This window comes from Anas acuta, chromosome 7, assembly GCF_963932015.1.
Source record: "Anas acuta chromosome 7, bAnaAcu1.1, whole genome shotgun sequence".
In the NCBI taxonomy this organism is placed as follows: Eukaryota; Metazoa; Chordata; class Aves; order Anseriformes; family Anatidae; genus Anas; species Anas acuta.
Genome location: NC_088985.1, coordinates 38089576 through 38109475, shown reverse-complemented (window position 1 = coordinate 38109475; position 19900 = coordinate 38089576). Strand labels below are relative to the sequence as shown.

General features: G+C 43.0%; 1 protein-coding gene across 1 annotated transcript in view; it reads right to left on the bottom strand.

The window, feature by feature from the left end:
• Window positions 1-19900, bottom strand: part of INPP5A (inositol polyphosphate-5-phosphatase A) — a 238091-nt gene that overhangs the window by 165711 nt on the left and 52480 nt on the right. The window contains exons 2-4 of the mRNA XM_068689358.1: window positions 15644-15685; window positions 4546-4646; window positions 2511-2598 (exon numbers count right to left, since the gene is read on the bottom strand). Of these exons, the coding sequence (XP_068545459.1) occupies window positions 2511-2598; window positions 4546-4646; window positions 15644-15685 (231 nt within the window). The remainder of the gene's footprint in view (window positions 1-2510; window positions 2599-4545; window positions 4647-15643; window positions 15686-19900) is intronic.

Sequence of the window (19900 nt, the reverse complement as noted above, 5' to 3'; positions counted from 1 at the left end):
GTTAGAAAGAATGACATACAGAAAAAAGCCAGAAATATCTTTCTGTGGATCACCTCTATCTTTTAAATAGGCTTTAAAATTTCCATTGAAGAACTGGATGCCAAAACACCCATGCTGACTTTACTGTGGTTGTATACAGAGGCAAAAATCACCATCTGAATTATACTCCTTCTCTACTACTTACATTTTCAAGGGCTGCTTTTCTTCTTGAGCCACAGCATGCAAGGGGAGTTAATTTCTTGTTTGCAAAAGTATCACATCTAAATCTTTTCCAGAAATGTTTCTTCCCAGTCAGGGAATCCCACTCTCAACTGCAGACACCGTACCAACATGCAATTGTCCTACATTCATTGTTATTTCCCAATACTTTTGTTATTTGTAGATTATCAGCACTAATTTTACATTTACTGCCAGGTTACTAATACAGATGATAGATACTAAATCTGGAAAAGATCTGAGGGCTCCTTCCTACTGTGATGATCTCCATTTGAAACTGATTAGCCACTTCCTAGCCATTCAGCACTGCTTTGCAGACACGTGTAGCATTATTTACAAACAGCATGCATACACTGTTTTAGAAATTTGTTTTATATCTTACTTTTCAACAGATTTAGTTACTAGTTCAACAGAGTAATTTCATCAGTTTATAAATACACACTTGCTTGGTTAGCCTGTTTTCAATGGAAAATAATATCAGTACAAGCAGTCCTTTACTTATTTCCCTCCCTCCTTTATTGACTGACTATTTTGACAGAAGTTTTTTTCCAGATAGGTCTAGTTTTAATAAAATACAGGATGAAAAGAAAAAGATATGCAAGGTAGTGTTTATGACAGGAAAGGGGGAGTTACAATGGTGGCTATGGAATCCTGCAAGAAAGCCGTGCCTGGAAAAAATTGCTAGTATCTGAAAGAAGAAACCATGTTATTTCTTGAATTTGGACCTTTGTAAAATACAGAGCTCTTCAGAGACACAAGTGACAAATATTCTGTCTAGGATTGCTGTCAACCACTTTATGAACCTTTTGTCTGCCACAGGGACATCAAACGAGCATACCTCATGTTACGTACAAAAACTTAAAACACTATAGAGAATCATGGCCATCTTTACTAAACAAAGCAAGTTACAGGTATTTTGTTATAGATTGCATTAGTCTCACTGCAGTTTTCCCAAATTCAAGTCACTGATGATTATTCCCTTTTCTCATAATCATGGAAAAGCCTAGGTTGGCAGGGACCCCTGGGGTCAGACCCCCTGCTAGAAGTGGATCTGTTTCGCAGAGCCCCGGCACTCCGCTTGCCCTCGTGGGAGGTGCTCGCCGCAGGGTCCTCACAGCCCTGCGACAGCTCCTCCAGGGGCTCTTTGCTAGGTCATGGTTCTGAGCTACAAGCAACTGCAAAACACAGCTCTGTCCCACTGCTCTTTATCTTCCAGGGCTTCCTGAACACCTCCTGCCCACAGTTTTAATGCTACTGACATGAGATCTGTCCACGAAGATTCAGTAAAGCCAATAATGTTATTTTTCTCCCTCTTTAATGAGAGAAAAAAAAAATCTAAATATCCTACCTCCAGTCCCAGCTTCCCTGGGCTTCTAGCCAGAGTCATTCAAAAATGAATAAAAATATTTCCTATTAGTTTCTATTCATCCTCACATGCTACCACACTGGGATTTATGTGCACATGGGGGGTGCTGTTTACTTGTTTGAACTCCATGTCCTCAGTGCTGCATTTGGCCACTGCCCCCCTGCCCTTTTGTCATTTGCTTTGAATGCGAGAGCCCAGCTCCAGATGACATCGGGGCCTGACAAAAGTTTCTGAGAAATACCTCAGGGGAAAAGGAAGCTGCTGTACTGGATAGAAGGGAGGTGTCACTAATTAACCACTAAAGGACCATTCTTTCTTGTACAATCTAGTAGCAATTAACTAAATAGAACACTAGGTCTATCTGCATATTGTGCAATCCTGGTGATGACCATACACTCCTGCCTGCTCTGCGTTACAGGCGACTGCACGCATGCTTCATTCATTCATTTACACCTAAACGTCACTCTCATACCAGTGGAAACCTGTGCTCTCTTCTCACATTCCCACACTTGAGCCAGTCTGTGAATCAGTTCTAGGGATCTGCAACAAGTCTGGACTACTTGCGAGCTCTGCTCCCAGCTAATCATGCTCCAGATCTGGCACCACCTAACTGTCAGACAGTCAAACAGCTTCTTCAACAGCAGGTAATTCTGATCCACCGAGAAGGTTGTTATAAAAAAAAAAATAGACAATCATTTTAAACAAAAGAAAAGGCTTTCTGTGAATCATACTATTCTATGTACTTTTCAATGGATGCATTTCTGTGAAAGCAGCATTTACATAACTTAGAGTAAATACTTTTAGTAAAGATGTAATCCTCATCATGATGTAAACTGCTCACATACACACACCAACCTAAAAACCTCAACAGTTTAATAGAATAAAATCACTGTCTGTTGAACTAAACTTATTTAATAAAGAAACTTACCGTAAAATGTTCCTGTGATTTATAGTTCTCATCCAGGTAAACTCGAGCTCTGTTGTAGTCTTTCATTGCATCACTTGATAATAATTCTCTAAAAGACAAGAGATTGAAAATATGAAAGGACATGCAAACATATTATCTTGCCTTAGCATCATTCTCTGTACTGAAATGTCCTCAATATCACACAGAGGAACTGCCAGCTTCCAACCCATATTGGAATAAAAGTTTCCTGTGGTACAGCCATTTGCTTACATGCTGAGAACATCACCTCCACTTTCAACACAAAATCCCAAAATGTCTAAGTGCCATTTGGACACAGTCGTGAAGGACTCAAGTCTCTGGACATCTGAAAATTACATAAAATCGGGCAACTCGTGCTAACCACCCCATGATCTCAACCTTAAGAGCTTTGTTTTTTTCAACTCCATTACTTGCAGGGTGAAAGCAGTCTTTTGACTTGATAGAAGTTGGCTTTCTAAAAGCAGCACATTGAGGACTTTGCCATTTGTGCCTTGGAGTGGTACATGATGCTGGTCCAGGTGCTCTTGTAGGTGACTTAAGAAAATGAGGCTCATCTGAAGGTGGTCAGGGAGTGTGAAGGGACACAATCCTCCAGTATTCAGATGAATTTTGATGCTGCAAAACAAGCCCTTGGTACAGCTATCTTTTGGGAAGTCAGGCAGGCTTCTGCTGAGCCTTGGGACCCAAAGGGTGATTTTCTCTGTGCTAGACTTGGTGAGCCATGCTCCGAGCAAGGAACATCGAGCAGGTGGGTGGGCTGCTCCGAGGTGCCTGCAGGAGCTCCCTGCTGCCCCTGCCCGGGCTGGCACGCAGCAGCCACGGGGACGATGGCCCTTCATCCCCCAGCGAGCAGAGGGGCCCGAGACACTTCTCTCCTTCCCCCTCTGCCTGGCACAAACAGAACCGACAACCTGGCATGTGAACTCCCGCAATAACACCGCACTTCGTCAGCCCACATGCTAGAGAGTCTGCTCATTTCAAACCATGATTTCATTGTAAATGCGTAAAATTGACCAGGTGTCAAGAAAAGAAAGACAGCTTTTACACAAACTTATGCAACACATACACGTTACAAATGCAGGGTTGCCTCGGTGGCATTTACTCCTCAAGCCACTGGCGCAGCCCGCAGAAGAGGAGCAGCAGAGGGCACTGCTGGACCGCTGTCACTGCCGGGCGCCACGAGCCCCATCCTCACGCTTAATTACATCACATGTGCCCACTGTAAAAACCCTCTGCGAGCATACACGGCACCTCTCTGAATACCAGAAAGAGGGATAAAGAAAAAGCAAAGAAAGGACTACCGGAGCTACTGACATCACTCACGTAACCAACAGGCTGTATTACTTCAGCAGGAGGCTTGGAGCACTGCTGCCTCCTGCATCTAGGAGCGAGTGCGAACAGGCGAGGATTTTAAATTCAGTGACTTAATTTTTTGATCCATATTTTCTAACTCTGCATCCATAAAGTATTTTTATAGAAAATTATTTCATTTACAGAGAACTTTCTAATGGAGCTGCAGCAACAGCAGTTACTGAACGTTAAATTAATACAGTCTTGCCTTAAGATTCATCCCCAGTCTACACACGTAACAAATAACTTATTTCTGACTTTTATTTCTTACTTCCTCAAACTCTGCACCTTAGATTTGCTGATGATTTTGACAGGATTCCTTCCGACTAAATGCTCAAGTTAGAACTCTATTCACCCTGATTTATAAACGTTGCATATTTTTGTAAATCAATTGTGCTTTCAGTATTGCTTGCCTTATATCAACTTTTGTCCAACTCACACCAATTTCCCAGTGTCACCAGCTATTTAAAACATCACTGTTATGAGAAGGCGCTGGGAAACATCTACCCCAACTACTGCATAGAAGCACATTTGCCTAGTAACTTCCTCCTGCAAGGTCATATGACGTCAAAATTTCAGTCTATACACTTTGAAATACTCTGCACACTTAATGACTTCTGCCTGGAATAATATACTAGCAATACAAAGCAACTTTCCAGCTACTTACTTAACAAACTTGTCCACATGAGACATGGAAGCTTCATAGTTTTTTCCTCCAAATTCTTGACAGTGTAAAGCCATGAAGTGGGGTTTGTGTGTATGTACAACCTGAAACAAACAGATAAACAAATCTTTAAAAAAATGCATTCACAACTGTTAACAGACAGAACAAATGATCTAAATCCAGATGTGTTCTTTCTGAAAGTAGGAATATCAGCTATTATCTGAGAAGCAACTGGCAGAGCAGTAATAAGCAGTAAGTGGAGCATCACTTGTTAGTACACATAAAAGATTTATAATACACAATAATAATCTCAAATGCTTTAAGTTTTCCCCTCTAGGGCCCTTCAGCATCCTAGTAGCCCTTCTTTGGACACTCTCCAACAGTTTCACGCCCTTTTGTGCTGTGGTGCCCAGAACTGCACACGGTGCTTGAGGCGAGGCCACACCAGTGCAGCACAGAGTAGGAAATATATTTATACACACATATCTAACACTGGAGGCACATAAAGCCATCCCACTGTTTTACAAGCTAGTCTTGCGTACCACAAGTATCTTCAATATTAAATTGTCAGCCCTAGGATACAATCATGCTTAAAAAAGTAGAACATACGCTTTTTTGCTATGCATCAAGTCTAACATGCAGCATTTATATGCTTGCTGCTGTTTGAAACACATTATTTTGCCCTTGCAAATTTTCTCTGTGTTAACTCCATCCAGCATTGCAAACAACCAGTTTAAAAAATATTTCTGTGTTGGTATTAAGTCTCTACAACTCATATTTAACATTTTATCATCTTGCAAAATAATGGACACAAGCTACAGAACCACTTCAATTTCTGAAGGGGTAAGTATGAACTAGCCAAGTCCGCACCGATGCGAACACACCAGGCCAATAACAAGTTAAAAATCCGACTGGGTGTTATTTTTGACTCGCTGGCACTCGGAGGTCCCAGCCGGCACAAAGGCCTCGCTGTCTGCACAGCCGTTCAGTGGCAGGATGGCCTGGTTTCGGCGAGCCACTTGGAGCGGAACAAGAAGCCAGCTCCGGTCCCTCCAGGCGCTGGCACTGGGACTGCTGGGGCCGCCGGCCAGGCCTCACCTCCCCACCGCAGAGCCCACCGCGCCCTGCCCCACTCCGGCACCGGGCTGCCAGTGCCAGGCAAACAGCACGACTACTGCAGGGCCTCCCGACTGCAACTCGGAGCAGTGAGTAGCTGAAAAAACATCAGGGAAATCCCTCCTTTCAGACTTTTTTATTTTTTCTGCTGCTGATACCCTGAACTCTGAAAAGGGAATGAGGCAATAAACCTTTGCCATTGTGATTGTAACGGTGCAAACTAACAATGACCAACATTCAAGTAAAGAGTCTTTAAAAATGTTTCTCCCTTAAACCACGTTGCAATTTTTCTTTTGATCTGATGAAAGGAAGCTAAACTCCTTAATTCCTGACTATGCAAATAACCTCATCGGAAATCAAAATAAATTCAATATCAGTAAAATTTGAAACGCAGCAGCCTTCCCTTCCAGCGAGCAAGACGAGCGGTGTTCCTGCCCTACCCGTAGCTAACGCCCCTTCGGTGCACCAAGATAACTGTGCCACGAGGGACCGACCACCCAACTGCCCCACGGCCCACGGGCACTGCTGCCGCAGCGACTCGCCAAAACGCATGCAGGGGACATCGGCGGGTAGCAATGACCGTGCCATGGCCACGCGATGCCACGCACTGCGCCGTGCCGTCTGTCAGGCCCCGCTGGTCAGCGCGCAGGGTGAAGGCCGCACCAGGCCTGGCGGCCGCGAGAAGCCCAGAGGGGCTTACAAATGGCAGAGGCGGTGGGAATACAGCACGCACCCGTTCACAGGTCGCCCCGTAAACTCAAGCAGCCAGGCTGCTAGCCTCAGCTCACAAAACGAAGATGAGAAGAGCCGCTGGCTTCTTCGTGATATCTGACAAGTCACTTCCTCTTCCAAACCTGAGATTCCCCCTAACTGAAACAAATCTTGGTGTAGGTCTGTTTTGTGAAGCTTTTTGCAGTAAGGTACTGACAAGTGTAAAGGGGAGAAGTGAATGCCCTCTCCCACATGTATTTTGTGGATCTTTGTGCACTTCACTTGGACACAAATTGGTGTTAATGAACAAACCGTGCTCCACAGCAATCTTGTTTTAAAAACAGGCTGTCATCAGCAAGGACTGAGGACAAACTACAACAGGACCCAATAAAAAGTTCAACTGAAAAAAAAAAAAAAGCAAAGTTCAGATAGGATAGATAAAAATACCCAGAGCCCGTGTAGTTTTAACCAACTCGGCACATGCACCTACTTTTCCATTGATGTACATTTGATATAACTGTGAAAGCTTACATTAATACTAGCTGATTTTATAGATTTACAATTACAAGAGAAAGCTTCACGGAGAAAGTTTTTCTTCATCTATCTTGTCCAACACCACACTTGGTGCTGAATGGGACATGCATCTTTCAACATGGTTGTGAACACGCTCCTTCTCGGTACAGCTACCAACACTCAGGAGACAGGTTTTGATTTCCAAAAGTCTGAATATCTGCTTTTCCTTTTAGAAGACCAGTTAGACAGTAAGGCCAGGCTCTGGAAAGGCTCTGGAGCTTTTGCTTCAGCTCCTGAGTGCTCTCTCTCCTGCAGAGATGGACACTTCTGCTGTGCTAATTATCTTGCAAAGTGCTGTGTCCAATTTACAATCACTATAAAAGTACACCATCCAGCCAAACACCGAGCATCTACAGAAGCAACAACAGCGCAAAATCCAAAAGCACAGGGGTAGCATTGCCTCGTGGGAGCCAGCAGCCCACCATCAGAGTCCAGTAACAACCAAGGAGTAAACAAAGATCTCTGTGAAGTTTGACTGGTTAGTTGATTTTCTGTACTATCTAGGAGATAACTGTTAACTAACCCCAGGCTGTGAAGTCAAACTTCATTACAGAGCTCGTTTGCGGTCCCTAAACAGCATGCAGTCCCAACTCTCCATGTGCTCCAAATCAGTTTTGCTCCAAATGTCCAAACCAGTTTATCGCTCCAAATCAGTTTTGGCTTCCAACTACTGATCTTATCTATTTGGAGAGCCCTATGAAGTTACCATAATTAGAAAACAATTGTGACTATTTAATCTTGTAAAGCAAACAAATCCAAGTCTAACTGTTTCAAAGTAACACATCTAGTAACTGCAAACAAAGCAAAAAAAGTACTGTCACATCACAGGATACATTTTTAGTGCTACAATAGTTTGCATACTATTAGGATATCATCTTACAAAGCTAATAAAATGAATACATTGTTACGGTAAAAGTAAAATGAATGGTTTCAAAGAGGATCTAAGCATCAGCAATTCCACATGCATTAAGGATGAGTAATGGGGAGCCCTGAGCATGGGATTCTTGCAAAGAGAAAACACTGGTGAAATTATTTGCTGTGCTACAGCAACAACAACAGAAAATATGGAAGTCTAGCAATTTCCAGAGTCTGAACTTAGATGCAGGACACATTTTTGTTCATATTCAAATCCCTGAGAGTCTGAAATCACAGCAGGTAAAATAACAACAAAAATATATATACGCCACTTTTTAAAATGAGGAAATGGCATTGGCTTAATAGCAGTGGGAGGCCTTAGTGGCATTCCTTGGAGGTTACACCACAAAAACATACCTGAATACCAGCTACATCCTCTCTTATAATAAATACCCTCCAACTATGAGCAAATTGGCCTTGCTTCATTACCTTTTACTAGTTTTCTACTGTGATGAAAGAACAAACAGTACATAATAATGAATAATGAATGCTTCAGAGCTGAAAACTCTCAGTTGCCAGAGGTTACAGATCATATAATAGATCACATAAACACTGAATTTGCATCTGCAGTGGAACAGTATTTTTAAGAAGTTGGGCATTATTAATTTCTGGATACACAAAAATAGTGTAAAGGAAGCACCAATGAAAAGTTCTTTTTTGGGGATATGGGCAATCGAGTATTATTATAATTATGGGTATCTAATTGGTACAGATATAAAACTGGTCAACAATATAGGATGCTTTTTCCCATTCCTATTTCTAACCTATGCTGACAGGAGAGAGGCGAGGGGATGGGGCAGAGGAGAGCGGCCCCGCGTTGTTGGTGCCCCACGCCTGCCTCAGTGCAGGGCAGAGCGCTGCTGGAGCAACGAGAGTCCTGCGGGGCGCTGGGAGAGGACACAGCACCGCACGCCCTTACGGCCATGCAGCAGAGAGGCCAGCCTCTCACAGAAGGGGTACTGTGTGCATGGGGATGAGGGCACTGCTTTCACACCTTGGTTCAAACAAGGCAAACGAGGAACTTGAACCTCTAATTTCCACAGCTAGGATCACTTAATCTATTCATGTAGTTAAAGTATCGAACTGAAGCTTTTCCTGTAGTTTACATTTTCTTGTGCACTGTAAAAGATGCAGTCAATTTAGCATCTGTAGTTCTAAAGCATTCAAAGTATTTGCAGTTTCTTTTTATTTTATGTTTTTGAACATACAATTTTTGTAAGTGCACCACCAAGCAGCAGTCATCCAGAAAATCCAGCTTCTACACAGAATCGTACAACAGCTTGGGTGGGAAGGGACCTTAACGATCACCCAGTTTGTTGCCTTCTTTTGGCCACTCTCTAAGAGTTCTGTATCCTTCTTACATTGTGGAGCCCGAGTTGTTCGAAGGTTATGCTGCACGAGATTGGGCAGTGAACCCTCTTCCCAGCTCATGGAGCAGCTGAGTGCCGCGAGGTGCTCGAGGCAGAGGATGGTGAGGAGAGCGGGGGCGCTGCGGGGTCCCAGCGCTGCCCGGAGCCGGGCAGGACCGTGAGCGCTGCCGCAGGGGATGGACGGCGCCTCGCTGCTCTTCGCTTGCCAGGGGAGGTAAAGGCCGGTGTCTGGCCCGCAGGGGAGAACTGGTCCCCGCTGCTGCTGCAAGCCAGGGCTGTGCTCTGAGGGCACAGAGCTATTTAAGGGAAGAAAAAGAAAGGCCGGGTGAAGGGGTTACCGCTGCATGACCTCAACGCAGATTTGAATATCCACAGCTGAACATTAGTGCTGGTGTATTATTAGACCGCAGCGTGACCACAGCAGAGCAAGTCACTGCCTAGCAATTGCTACTTAAATTTTAATACAGTTTAATAGCACACAGTAAACTAGGGACAGGAAGAAACTGATCTGCTATTACTCATCACACAGGCTCACAACAGGTAAATCCGTGACCGGCATTTGGAGTTCTCTGCATTTCATGATACCTAAGTGCCATTCTTCAGCAACTCCTGAAAGATTTTTCTTAAAACCCTACAAAGAAACATTGCAATATGTTATCAGCAGCAGCTTTACACTCTCCTCTACCACTTGTTCAAGGTTTAAGACCTGGAGAAAGGACACTCGCAGACCTCTCCCCACCCGCGGCTCAGGGCTGGGGGACGCCTGGGCTGCTCCCCAGGGTGCTCCAAGGGCCCGGGACCGCGACACCCACAGGTCAGGGGCCCCCAGCCCTGGGACACCTGCGCTCCGGCTGCCCGGCTCCTGGTCCCTGTCCTCAGCCCCCGCTGCAGGCTTTGCTTCCCATTTCGGTGCCTCTCCTCCCCTGGCTGCCCTTCCCGGCTCTCCTTCCCTGCAGCCCCAGCCCGTGGCTTCCACCTCCGTGGTCTTCAAAGGAAGGACAAAGCACAAAGCACAGCTCTTTAACTGGCCAAAAACTGAAAACGGGGGGCTTCCAAGTCCCTACTCTGCAACCTGCAGGCTGTACAGTTTTGTAAAGAAGCGGTCACTACCAGCATGTGACTATGTTTATTTTTTCAGATCAGAAATGAAGTATTTTTCTAGGTCTCATTTACAGAATAAAGATTTTTTTTTTCCCCCTGGATGTTTCCTCCAAAACTCAGAGTAAGGCACGTACGTAGAAATTTTCAGCTTAAGCTAGTAGATTTTGAGTATCAGCGATGAGAGCAATATTAGAGAAGAAAAACAGTGAATTATTTAGTAATCATAGGGATAGAGTGAAAAATGTCAGTTAAACAAGCAATAATGGTTTTAACTATCAACTTTGGTTCAAGTTCAATGTGCAAGTTACTGCAATTTCTGCATCTAAGAAGAACAAGACTTTCCACAATATGATTATATAATCTATATACATGACTATAAAATATTAAATCATATTTCATGCTATTCACGAGGGTTATATGCAAACTCATTCTCAGAACAAAATAATGTTTTTAAGGTTGTTACAGCTAAGTTTCACTGATATGTGCACTGATAACCTAACGCTGAAAAATCAGACATTATTTACATTAAGTCTGTGATTTTAGTCAGTATCAGAAAACTATGCTGCCTGTTTTAACACCAGTTCCACCTGTAACACTGACAGTTGCTCTAAATCACTTTTTTCCATATGACCTATTTTTTGGTCTGAAGTCACAGGCAACGCCTAATGTTTCGCTCTGACATAGGAGTCCACGCCTTTTCAACCACAAGCACATCTTTGCTCAGGCGAAGACATTTTCAACTAAGTTAGCTGTGGCCAGGCCCTGGAAGAAAAGGACTTAGAAAACAAACCCTTGAGAGAACTGTCAAATGGAGCTGAGAGACACCCACCAGAGGGCTGGCACGTCGGCAGCCCAGCATTTTGTCAGGGAACACTGAGAGGCTCGGCTGGGCGCAGCAGCTGCCGGGCAGGGCACTGCCCCACCGCCCCCGCCTCGTGCAGCACCCAGACCTCACCGCTGAAGTACGGCAGCTCGAGAAACGTGCCCAATTCTCACTTCAGTTTAGGTCTGCTCCCTGCCACGGCCACAAGAAAGAAGAATTGCAGGAATTGCCATCACCTTCCGCATCCTCACCTCCACCTAAAAGATACTCAAAATGCAAGCTTTGCGTATGATCTGGTTTCTGCAGAAGAATCATACACTCCTTCATGCATAAGGATAGATACGAAGAATGGCAACACAACCATTTGAGTCAGCAGCACCACACAGAGGAGAAAAGTAGATTTCTGTAATGTCTATGGCTACTAATGGGAATTTAATCAGTTCCTTAATCCTGATGGCTTCTTTGCAGAGAGGAGGCATTGGCTGCAACGATGAACGAAGAAAAGCTTTAACCTAAGACTGGAAGTCCTGAACCTAGCCCCCCGCCCCCAAACCAAAGCATGCTTTAAATACCGAGCAAAGCACAACCACTCGCTGTCCTTTCCAACTCCAAGCTTCACAAGCAGAAAAGCAAAGTCTCAGCTGGCAGCCAGCTCATTTAGTGCTCCTTTTTCCTCCTGTTCAGCTAAAAAGCGAAGCACAGCTTGTACCTTCTCTACCGCAGCAAAAAGAGAGCCACAAAAAGAAAAAAAATCAGCATGGCCTTTGTCAGCCTCATTAAAACACTTTCCATTCTCCACCAAAGGGGGGGGAAAGAGGGGGGTTCCTTTTTTTTTTTTTTTTTTTTTTTAATAGCATACAGGAGCTCCTTGAACTTTCAAGGCCAACAACATATAATTTGCTGTCCTAAAATAAGCCACAAAATAGCAGCCAAATTCCTGGCTACAGCTTCACACACCCCGTGAGGTTGGGCCACAGGTCCCCGCGGCACCACACCTCAGGTAGGGGATGGAGCATGGGGGGAAGAGGAGGAACACGAGAGGAGAAGTGACATTTGTTTATTTACTTCATAGGTAATTTAAAATATGCTAACTTTAAAGTTAATATTGTAATCCACGGAAGAGAAGGAACACAGTGTTCCTCAGTCATTTGGGGAATTTTATGGTGACATTATGCTTTAATTAGATGATGTACTTTGACCAGTTTGTTAAGCATTAATGGACAGGTGGATGGATTCCTCAGAAGCCTTTTCTTGTTCTTAAAATACCTCACTACTAAAGACGCCTATGTAGTTTTTTTTTGTGCGTGTGAAAGCTTACCTAGCCTGGCTTGAAGCCTTCTTGCTGATCTACACAGAATGAGAACACAATACCTACTGCATATATCATAAGAAGTGTTGTGAAACCACAAAATGAACACCACACGTATTCACTGCTGGGAAAATACAGCGTAGCGAGGAGGATAAGCTTTACTATAAACTTGACAATGGGAAACAAGAAAGCAAGTTTGAGACCGGGGCCATTCCTTTCCTCTGAGCAGCCAGCCGGTTGTCAACGGCGCATCAAGCGCGCCGCCCGTTCAGGGCTACAGGACACAGACGGGAACGGCTCCGCCACTGCTTCCCGGGGAACACGCCAAGAGCCAATACCCGTAAGGATGTGGAACTGAGTTCAGCCGGACCACTCCTCCATTTTGTTTCATTTTTCCTTGGGGGGAAACTAGCAAATAGTAGAAAACTGGCAGTAGGCTACCCAGTGTTTGACAGTGAAATCAATTTTTAAATACAAAGTCAGCTGTCATCCAAAATGCAGACTTCAGTTTTGCAAGACCAGAGACTGATGTATCCAAGGAAAACAGACCAGACAAAGCAACATTTCTCAGCCGTATCAATTGTGCTGTCAAAGGCAATAAAATCGCATGCTACTTTGAGGGCTACTACATTGTAATTTGTCATTAAAAACACACATGAAATTTAAAATATTTTTTCCATTTGCATTTCTCAGACTGTGTAATTTAACAGCAATAGATTTTTCATGTTAACAATCACATTAACATATTAACAATTCATCTTAACAATTCTAGATATTTGTAGAACAATGACAGAAGTTTAAAGATTTCAGCATGTGACATATAAATGTTATTTTAGTCCTCCACATGTTACCACATTCTGGGAAATGCATACAGCAAATAATCCATGATAATGCAGATTATGACCTGTATCTACCTTTCACAGCAATTGAAATGTCTATTTTAATTTGTTGGAACGTAAAAAACAAGCCACAAAAATGCTCCTTCATTAATATGTTGACATCTATTCAAAGATGAAGACATTTTCTATTATGGGGTTTTGTTTCTAGAAACATTTTTAACAGAGTGCTTTCTTTTTGTGGAGATTATTTTGACTGCTTGCAAAAGGACTTCATCCTCAGAAGTTATGCAAACTGTATTGACACAACTACATATGCAAATTGAATTCCTCAGAAGAATGGAAAAAAATTGTGGTCTGCGGTTTATCTGGGTTTCGAGTTTATGAAGAAGTATTAAGAGTCTTCTTGTAAGTCATTTTCCAGTGCTTCTGATGCACCTCAATTTGTAGAGGGCTTCCAGCAAGCGTGCACAACACAAAGTTAAAAAAATTCTGAAGTCGTACGTTTACTAGGTTGCTATGTAGTCTAGTGTCAGGACTGTGCTGTGCTACTTTTAGTACAAGCATATTAGTCTCTTCCCTAAAAAGCTTTTTATATAACCTATAATTCCACTTCCTACTGCATTCATGAACACAGTATAAACAGCAATCCCACCGAACACACGGATGAAACGAAGAAGGGTTCAAGGCTCCTGGACTGCTCTGTTCCTCAAAACAAGCCGAGGACTGCCTGTCTCACACTACTGCTGGTGACAAGCGGAACTGGTAACTTTTTTTTTTAAATATAGCTTTCTCAGATTGCAGATATGGAAGGCGGAGAAATGGAGAGGGAGGAAGGACATAGTGAAACTACTGTAGCTGAGAGATGGGTTCAGGTCTGCTGCAGTTACTCTTCAGTTGGTCAGAATCCTGGACCTGTCCAGCCACGTGGGAGTGTCAATGAATCATTTTCTCCCTATTTTGAACTTCATACGCATGATATTCACTGGAGCAAAGACAGACCAAGTCCAGTTACACATTAGTGGTCTCTGCTCTGGGATACTAGCAGCTCTCTTTTTCCCCTCCTCTTCCTGTTTTCCACAAAGTATTTGGAGACGTTTCCATAGTGCTCACCCCACTTTAGTAACAACTGGAAGCGTACGGAGTCTTGCCAGTAGCCAGTAAATATGCAGAAGTTATGTGATGCTACAAAATAGGCAGTGATCTGAAAAAATATGGGTTTTATCTATTTATATCTACTTTATATTTTCTTCGTAGAGTCTTTTCAGAAGATGTGCAGAGGTTTTAAATCAGAATTAGCTGAAGAAACCTCCACCATTTGAGCACCACATACATATGGCAGTAATTAAACAAGACGGAAGAAAAATAAATCAGGTTAATCTTTTGTGAAGCTGACAGATAGTGTGGAATATAAGACTGGCTATTTAATTTCAGGCGTTTGTAATTACATTAAACTTGCCAGAAAAAAAATCTAACTGCACTGTTTTACAATATTGCAGATTGCATGTACTTGACCTTGTAAATAATTACAGGATGTTCTGAATTACAAAAAAAAAAACAACGATAAAATATCAAAAGTCAAGTTTGCTGTATGATGTAGTTTCACTTTAAAACTCGAACAGCAGAATACTGTTACATTAACCATTTTTATATAGGAGATTTAAGCATGCTTAAAGGAACATGAAAATCTATCAATTCTGGCAGATATAAATTGTCATGGTGAAACAGCAATTACTAATGCTAAACAGAAAGCATAACACCTTGGTGTTCCTTTAGTGCTCATTTTCCATTGCTTACTTGCTCGTTTCTGCATGAGATCAACAAGTAAAACAAATCTCTACTGCAAAACCAGAATTTGTTAGAGCAGCTTTTATGCTCAAAAAAAGAGTTATGTTTTCAACATTTTATAATATGGGTCCAAGTTCAGTATTTTCATATTGCCTAAAAAATAAAATAAAGGGAAAATAGGAGGGATGATCTATTGCAAACCAACATAAAAAAAATGTTAAATATTAATAAAAACAAACTAGACTGTCACCATTTTTATTTTATTGAATTTACTCAAATAGATTTCTTACTCGGGAGACTTAAAAGACCATTTCATGTGAGACTGAAGTAATTTTTATAAAGTGTCAGGGACTTTTTAGCTAGACAACTGTCAAGAAGAAAACGTAATGCCTATACACTATTCACTACTTAGAAAGACAAAAAGGTACCTACTTTTTAAGACTGGTTTTGACTACAAAATAGTGACTTCAAACTCACAAAGCAAAAGATCATTGTGTTAGTAAACAAGCTACCAATCAAGCAAGTATAGCACTTGAAGAGAAAATAACTTTTACCTTACCTGATAAAACTCCCGAAGCCAATTCTTCTGTAAGTTTTCTGGCTGAAAAACAAAACAAACAAAAAAAATAAGAATAAGAGTAATGTATTTTTATAATATTACCCCAGTACTTGTCACTTTCCTCAATGCATTCAAGTGAGTAGTTTTTTCCACAGTTACAGAAAAAAGGGCATTTAAATGTTCCTCCAGGAGCTCTAATGGACAGACTTTTCCTTTTTGATTTCTGAGTCTCCTCAGGTTTTCACTGAGAAGGTGCATTTTGTGTATGACTTCACTATGTTTGTGTACTTACAAGCTTATCAAGCAATCAAGCCTGTTGATTTAATACTAAATTTTAATATCAAAATATGTGCTTTTAAAGTACATGCTCATTGCCTGGATATCAACAACTTTATACGAACTGCTGATACCCAGTTTCTGCAATTTGAGGACATAGCTTCAAATCAAATTACGTGCATTTAATTCTAACAAACTGGCCCAGAGGCACTACTGTGCTTTTGCAGGATGCTCAGGCACATTAGAGCTCCTGTGAAAGACAAGCTGGGAGAAGAGTACAAGATTGCTACATGAGTTACGAAACCTGAAGAAGCACAAACATAATAAAGCACCAAGTTCTGCGTTTTTCAGAAACATACAGATACAATTACGAAGGTAGATAGCTGACTTCCACGTGCCAAATACAGAAACAGCCACGACATTCATTGAGTTCTACTGTCAACAAGATTCGCTAATTTCTGCATCACAGCGGGAACGCAGACCCAAACCAGCCTCTTCTCTTACAGAAATAGCCGGAATGCACAGCGTTTGTTGGAGGCAGCAGAATGTATTACACTGGAAACCAGAGAGATGCCTCATAACTGTTACTGAAGGGAGGATGACACCAGCCGGTCAGACGCAAACATACTGGCATGAAAATTTCCATTTTGCTCTGTTCTCCCATCATATGTGCTATTTTCAAATAGTTGAATGCAACTTTAAAATTATTCATTTGTTCTGACTGCCTGTTGAATGAAGGTTCGCTCACAGGTGGCTGAAGAATTGAGTAGCCTCCCCCTGCGCTGACCCCAAAAAATACTTTTTTTTTTTTTTTTGAAAGCTGAGGGGGGAAAAAGTGCTACTTTTGTCCCCAGCTCTCCCTTGCCCCCCTTCTGTTGATCACCCCCTGATGATTCTGGAATTCAGACTTTACTGGTCCAGAAGGCCAAGTTTTTGCCCTGCAGGAGCGATCCTTGTTTCTCGCGATGCCGCCTCAGCATTGCCCAGGAGGCCGCCTGCTGTGCTCGGGCCCTGTGTGTGTGGAGGCTGCGGGGGCAGGCGGCTGAGCGCAGGCACCACGACCAGACCATCGCAGCAGAGGCCTCTGCGCCGCGCCTGAAGCCAACCGGGATGGATCTTGGCCCGCGTTCAGGGACGTCTTAAATTAATAAACATGCAGAACAAAACATCCACGGCTCCCACCCATGCCCTTCCCCTCAGCCGAACAACATCACACAAAGCCAGAATAAGGAAGCTGCAGACGCAAATAAGAACTGTAGGCAACCAAGCAAGGGATAAAATATTCCCTCCAGAAGAATGCTGACTTTTAACTGCTTGTTTCCACAACTTAACCCTTTTTCTACTCATTTTGAACTTAACGAGTCAAGCCAGTGACTAATAGGTAAGAACCGGCACTTTTATAGAAGCAACAAGAAGAAAACAAACCAGGAGCTGCTGTGATTTCAAGCCGGTTTCTAACCTTAAATGATGACGACAGCACGGGATCTACAGGCTTTTAATCAGCCCACGAAACAGCCGTGTATGGGGAACTTGCACACACGCTTTGTATATGATTTGTATATGATCCACACAAAACGGCTCAACTCAAACTATCAAGAAAGCAAGACCTTGGGGATTGTGAAATTTCTAATTAAACATTTTTGGCAGTTATGAAAGCTCGATAAGCAAGTCCTGCATCAGACCACAAGCAGACTTCAACACTGCTGCGTGTTTGTTTTCAAAATGGAAAGTATGGTCTTATTAGGTAATAGGCAATTTTTGTTTAAAAACAAACAGAAAACCAACTAAAAACCACACACTCCTAACTTCTCTTTACTTTATTTATACTAGTCACAAGATGCCTCGGGGACCTACTAAGTTTCAAAAGTAATCCAAAATTGACAGAAAACAGTCATTTGTGAAAGCCCGTTAGAGAATCCCACTTTTATTTACAGCCTGGATTTACAGAAAGGGACTAACTGACAAGTTCTCACAACATCCGAAACACCCCAAACCTGAATTTGGTGTAAACATGCTACAAAGTGCGGGAGTCTCTGCTAAGAGCCTCACCTACTTTGTCTCTCTCTGCAACGCATAAATCTAAACTTATTATTTATCGTGTTTAGAAATTCTAAGTTAAATCAGTTTGCAAATCTGTAAATAACAGAACATGCTCTACAGATTACAGTACCTATATATTTTTTTTCTGTAAGTAGAAAGCACTACCAGTCATGAAATTTAAAGAAAGTTATTCATACTTCAGGAATCTCAGAGGATATAAAGCACGATGTTATTTCTGCTTTTAAATGCAACTCTAAGCAGTAGAAGCTCCCCATTTGCTCCATGACTAAGTGCCAATGCTATGAGCTTAAACATCAAGCCCAGTGAGTACATCCAAGGGATGCCAAGGCTGCTGCAGGGCCCTGCAACAGCTCTGCACCTACCTCCCATATGCCAGCCAAGACTGTTGTCATGAAATCAGATCAAATATTGAAAAATTGGCTAGACAAACCGAAGCACAAGCAGAAAAAGCGATCTCTCTGATGAACAACCTGCAGAGGCTCATCACAGAGCAAAGTGACCCAACGCTAACACAATTCTAGTGTTTGTTTTTGTTTTTTTTTTATTATTATATTTCTTTTTGGGGGGCTGGGGGGGAGGACTCCAGCTCCCCCCACCCCACCTTGTCCCAGGACAGCCCCCAAAAGACAACCTATGGCGGAGCGCAGTATTGTGAGATCGGTTGTCCATGTAGCTCTCAAATCTTCCCCCACAACAAGGAGGAAGAGTAAAAACACCCAGTCCTCCCCTGAGAAAGGACACGGGGCTTGTTCCCTGGGCTTCCAGTCCTTGTGGTGTTCTGGGACGTTGCTGTAGCAAGAGACACAGGTGCACAGCCAACGTTTCCAGCAGGGCGATGCCATCTCTGTCCCCATGTCTTGCTGTCCCAGGTGGCCCCACGGGATGGCAGAAGAGACACCAAGCATGGACTTGTGGCTGAACACCAACTGCCCAGGGACAGTTCTGAATGCAATTTAATTCTGTAAGGGGTTGTTAATTATGTCATCATGAGGAAGAACTGATGAGTCAATAAGCCAGAGCTCACAGCTGAGGCTTTTTGGAAATAGATGACAGCAGGTGATGAAAGCCCAAGGAAAAAAAAAAAAAAAACAAAAAAAAAAAACAAAAAAAAACATTGATAGGTGCAGAATAAAGCTTTCAAACCTCCAAAGTAACTTTGTTTGGGACCCCAATGAAAATAGGCAGGTTTGAAGAAGCGGTGGCAGGAACATACCATCGAACTAGGTCACTGGGGCTGCTAGCAAGGACTGCTTTACGAAAAGCAGGAGGACTCCTGCCACGCTGCTGCTTGTTGCGGTGCCTCGAGCACAGCCAGCTCCTCACGCAGCCTCCAGCTCTGCAGGGCCAGGCCAGGCCCCGCTTCCCCTCCTGTCCGCGAGGCACAGCTCATCGTGTCCTCAGCCACCCTGCCCTTCTCCTGCAGTCACTGGCCTGACCACGTCCCTGCTTTCTGTTTTTACCACTCTTGTGGGAAGATTCTGTGATCCAGCCCCCAGCCTCTCCCCAGTCACGTCTGTGTAAGTTAAATAATTTAGAGTTTTGAAAGGCTGGAGATGCAACCAAGTGGAAAGATCATTTTTCTCCATTTTATTTTTCTGTCTAAAACTAGATGCATTACATTTCATGTCTTCCAGACTCTTTGGCCTTCTTCCCATCTTTTCCATACTTTGCCCTTCATAAAATTCTCATTCTTTTTGTAATATAACTGAAATTAATCTTTTCTTTGTCCTCTCTAGTGCAAATTCTCCCATTCACTGAAGGACACCATTCACTAACCCAAACTCAGCTTTATCAGCCTCCTCGTTCCTGGCTTCTCCTACTTCCAGTTCTTCGTAAGCAGCTGTTTGCTCTGGGCCCTCTGCTCCCATCCCCACGCAGCCTCATTTCGTGCCTCTGGTATCCAGCCAAAGAGCAATGTGC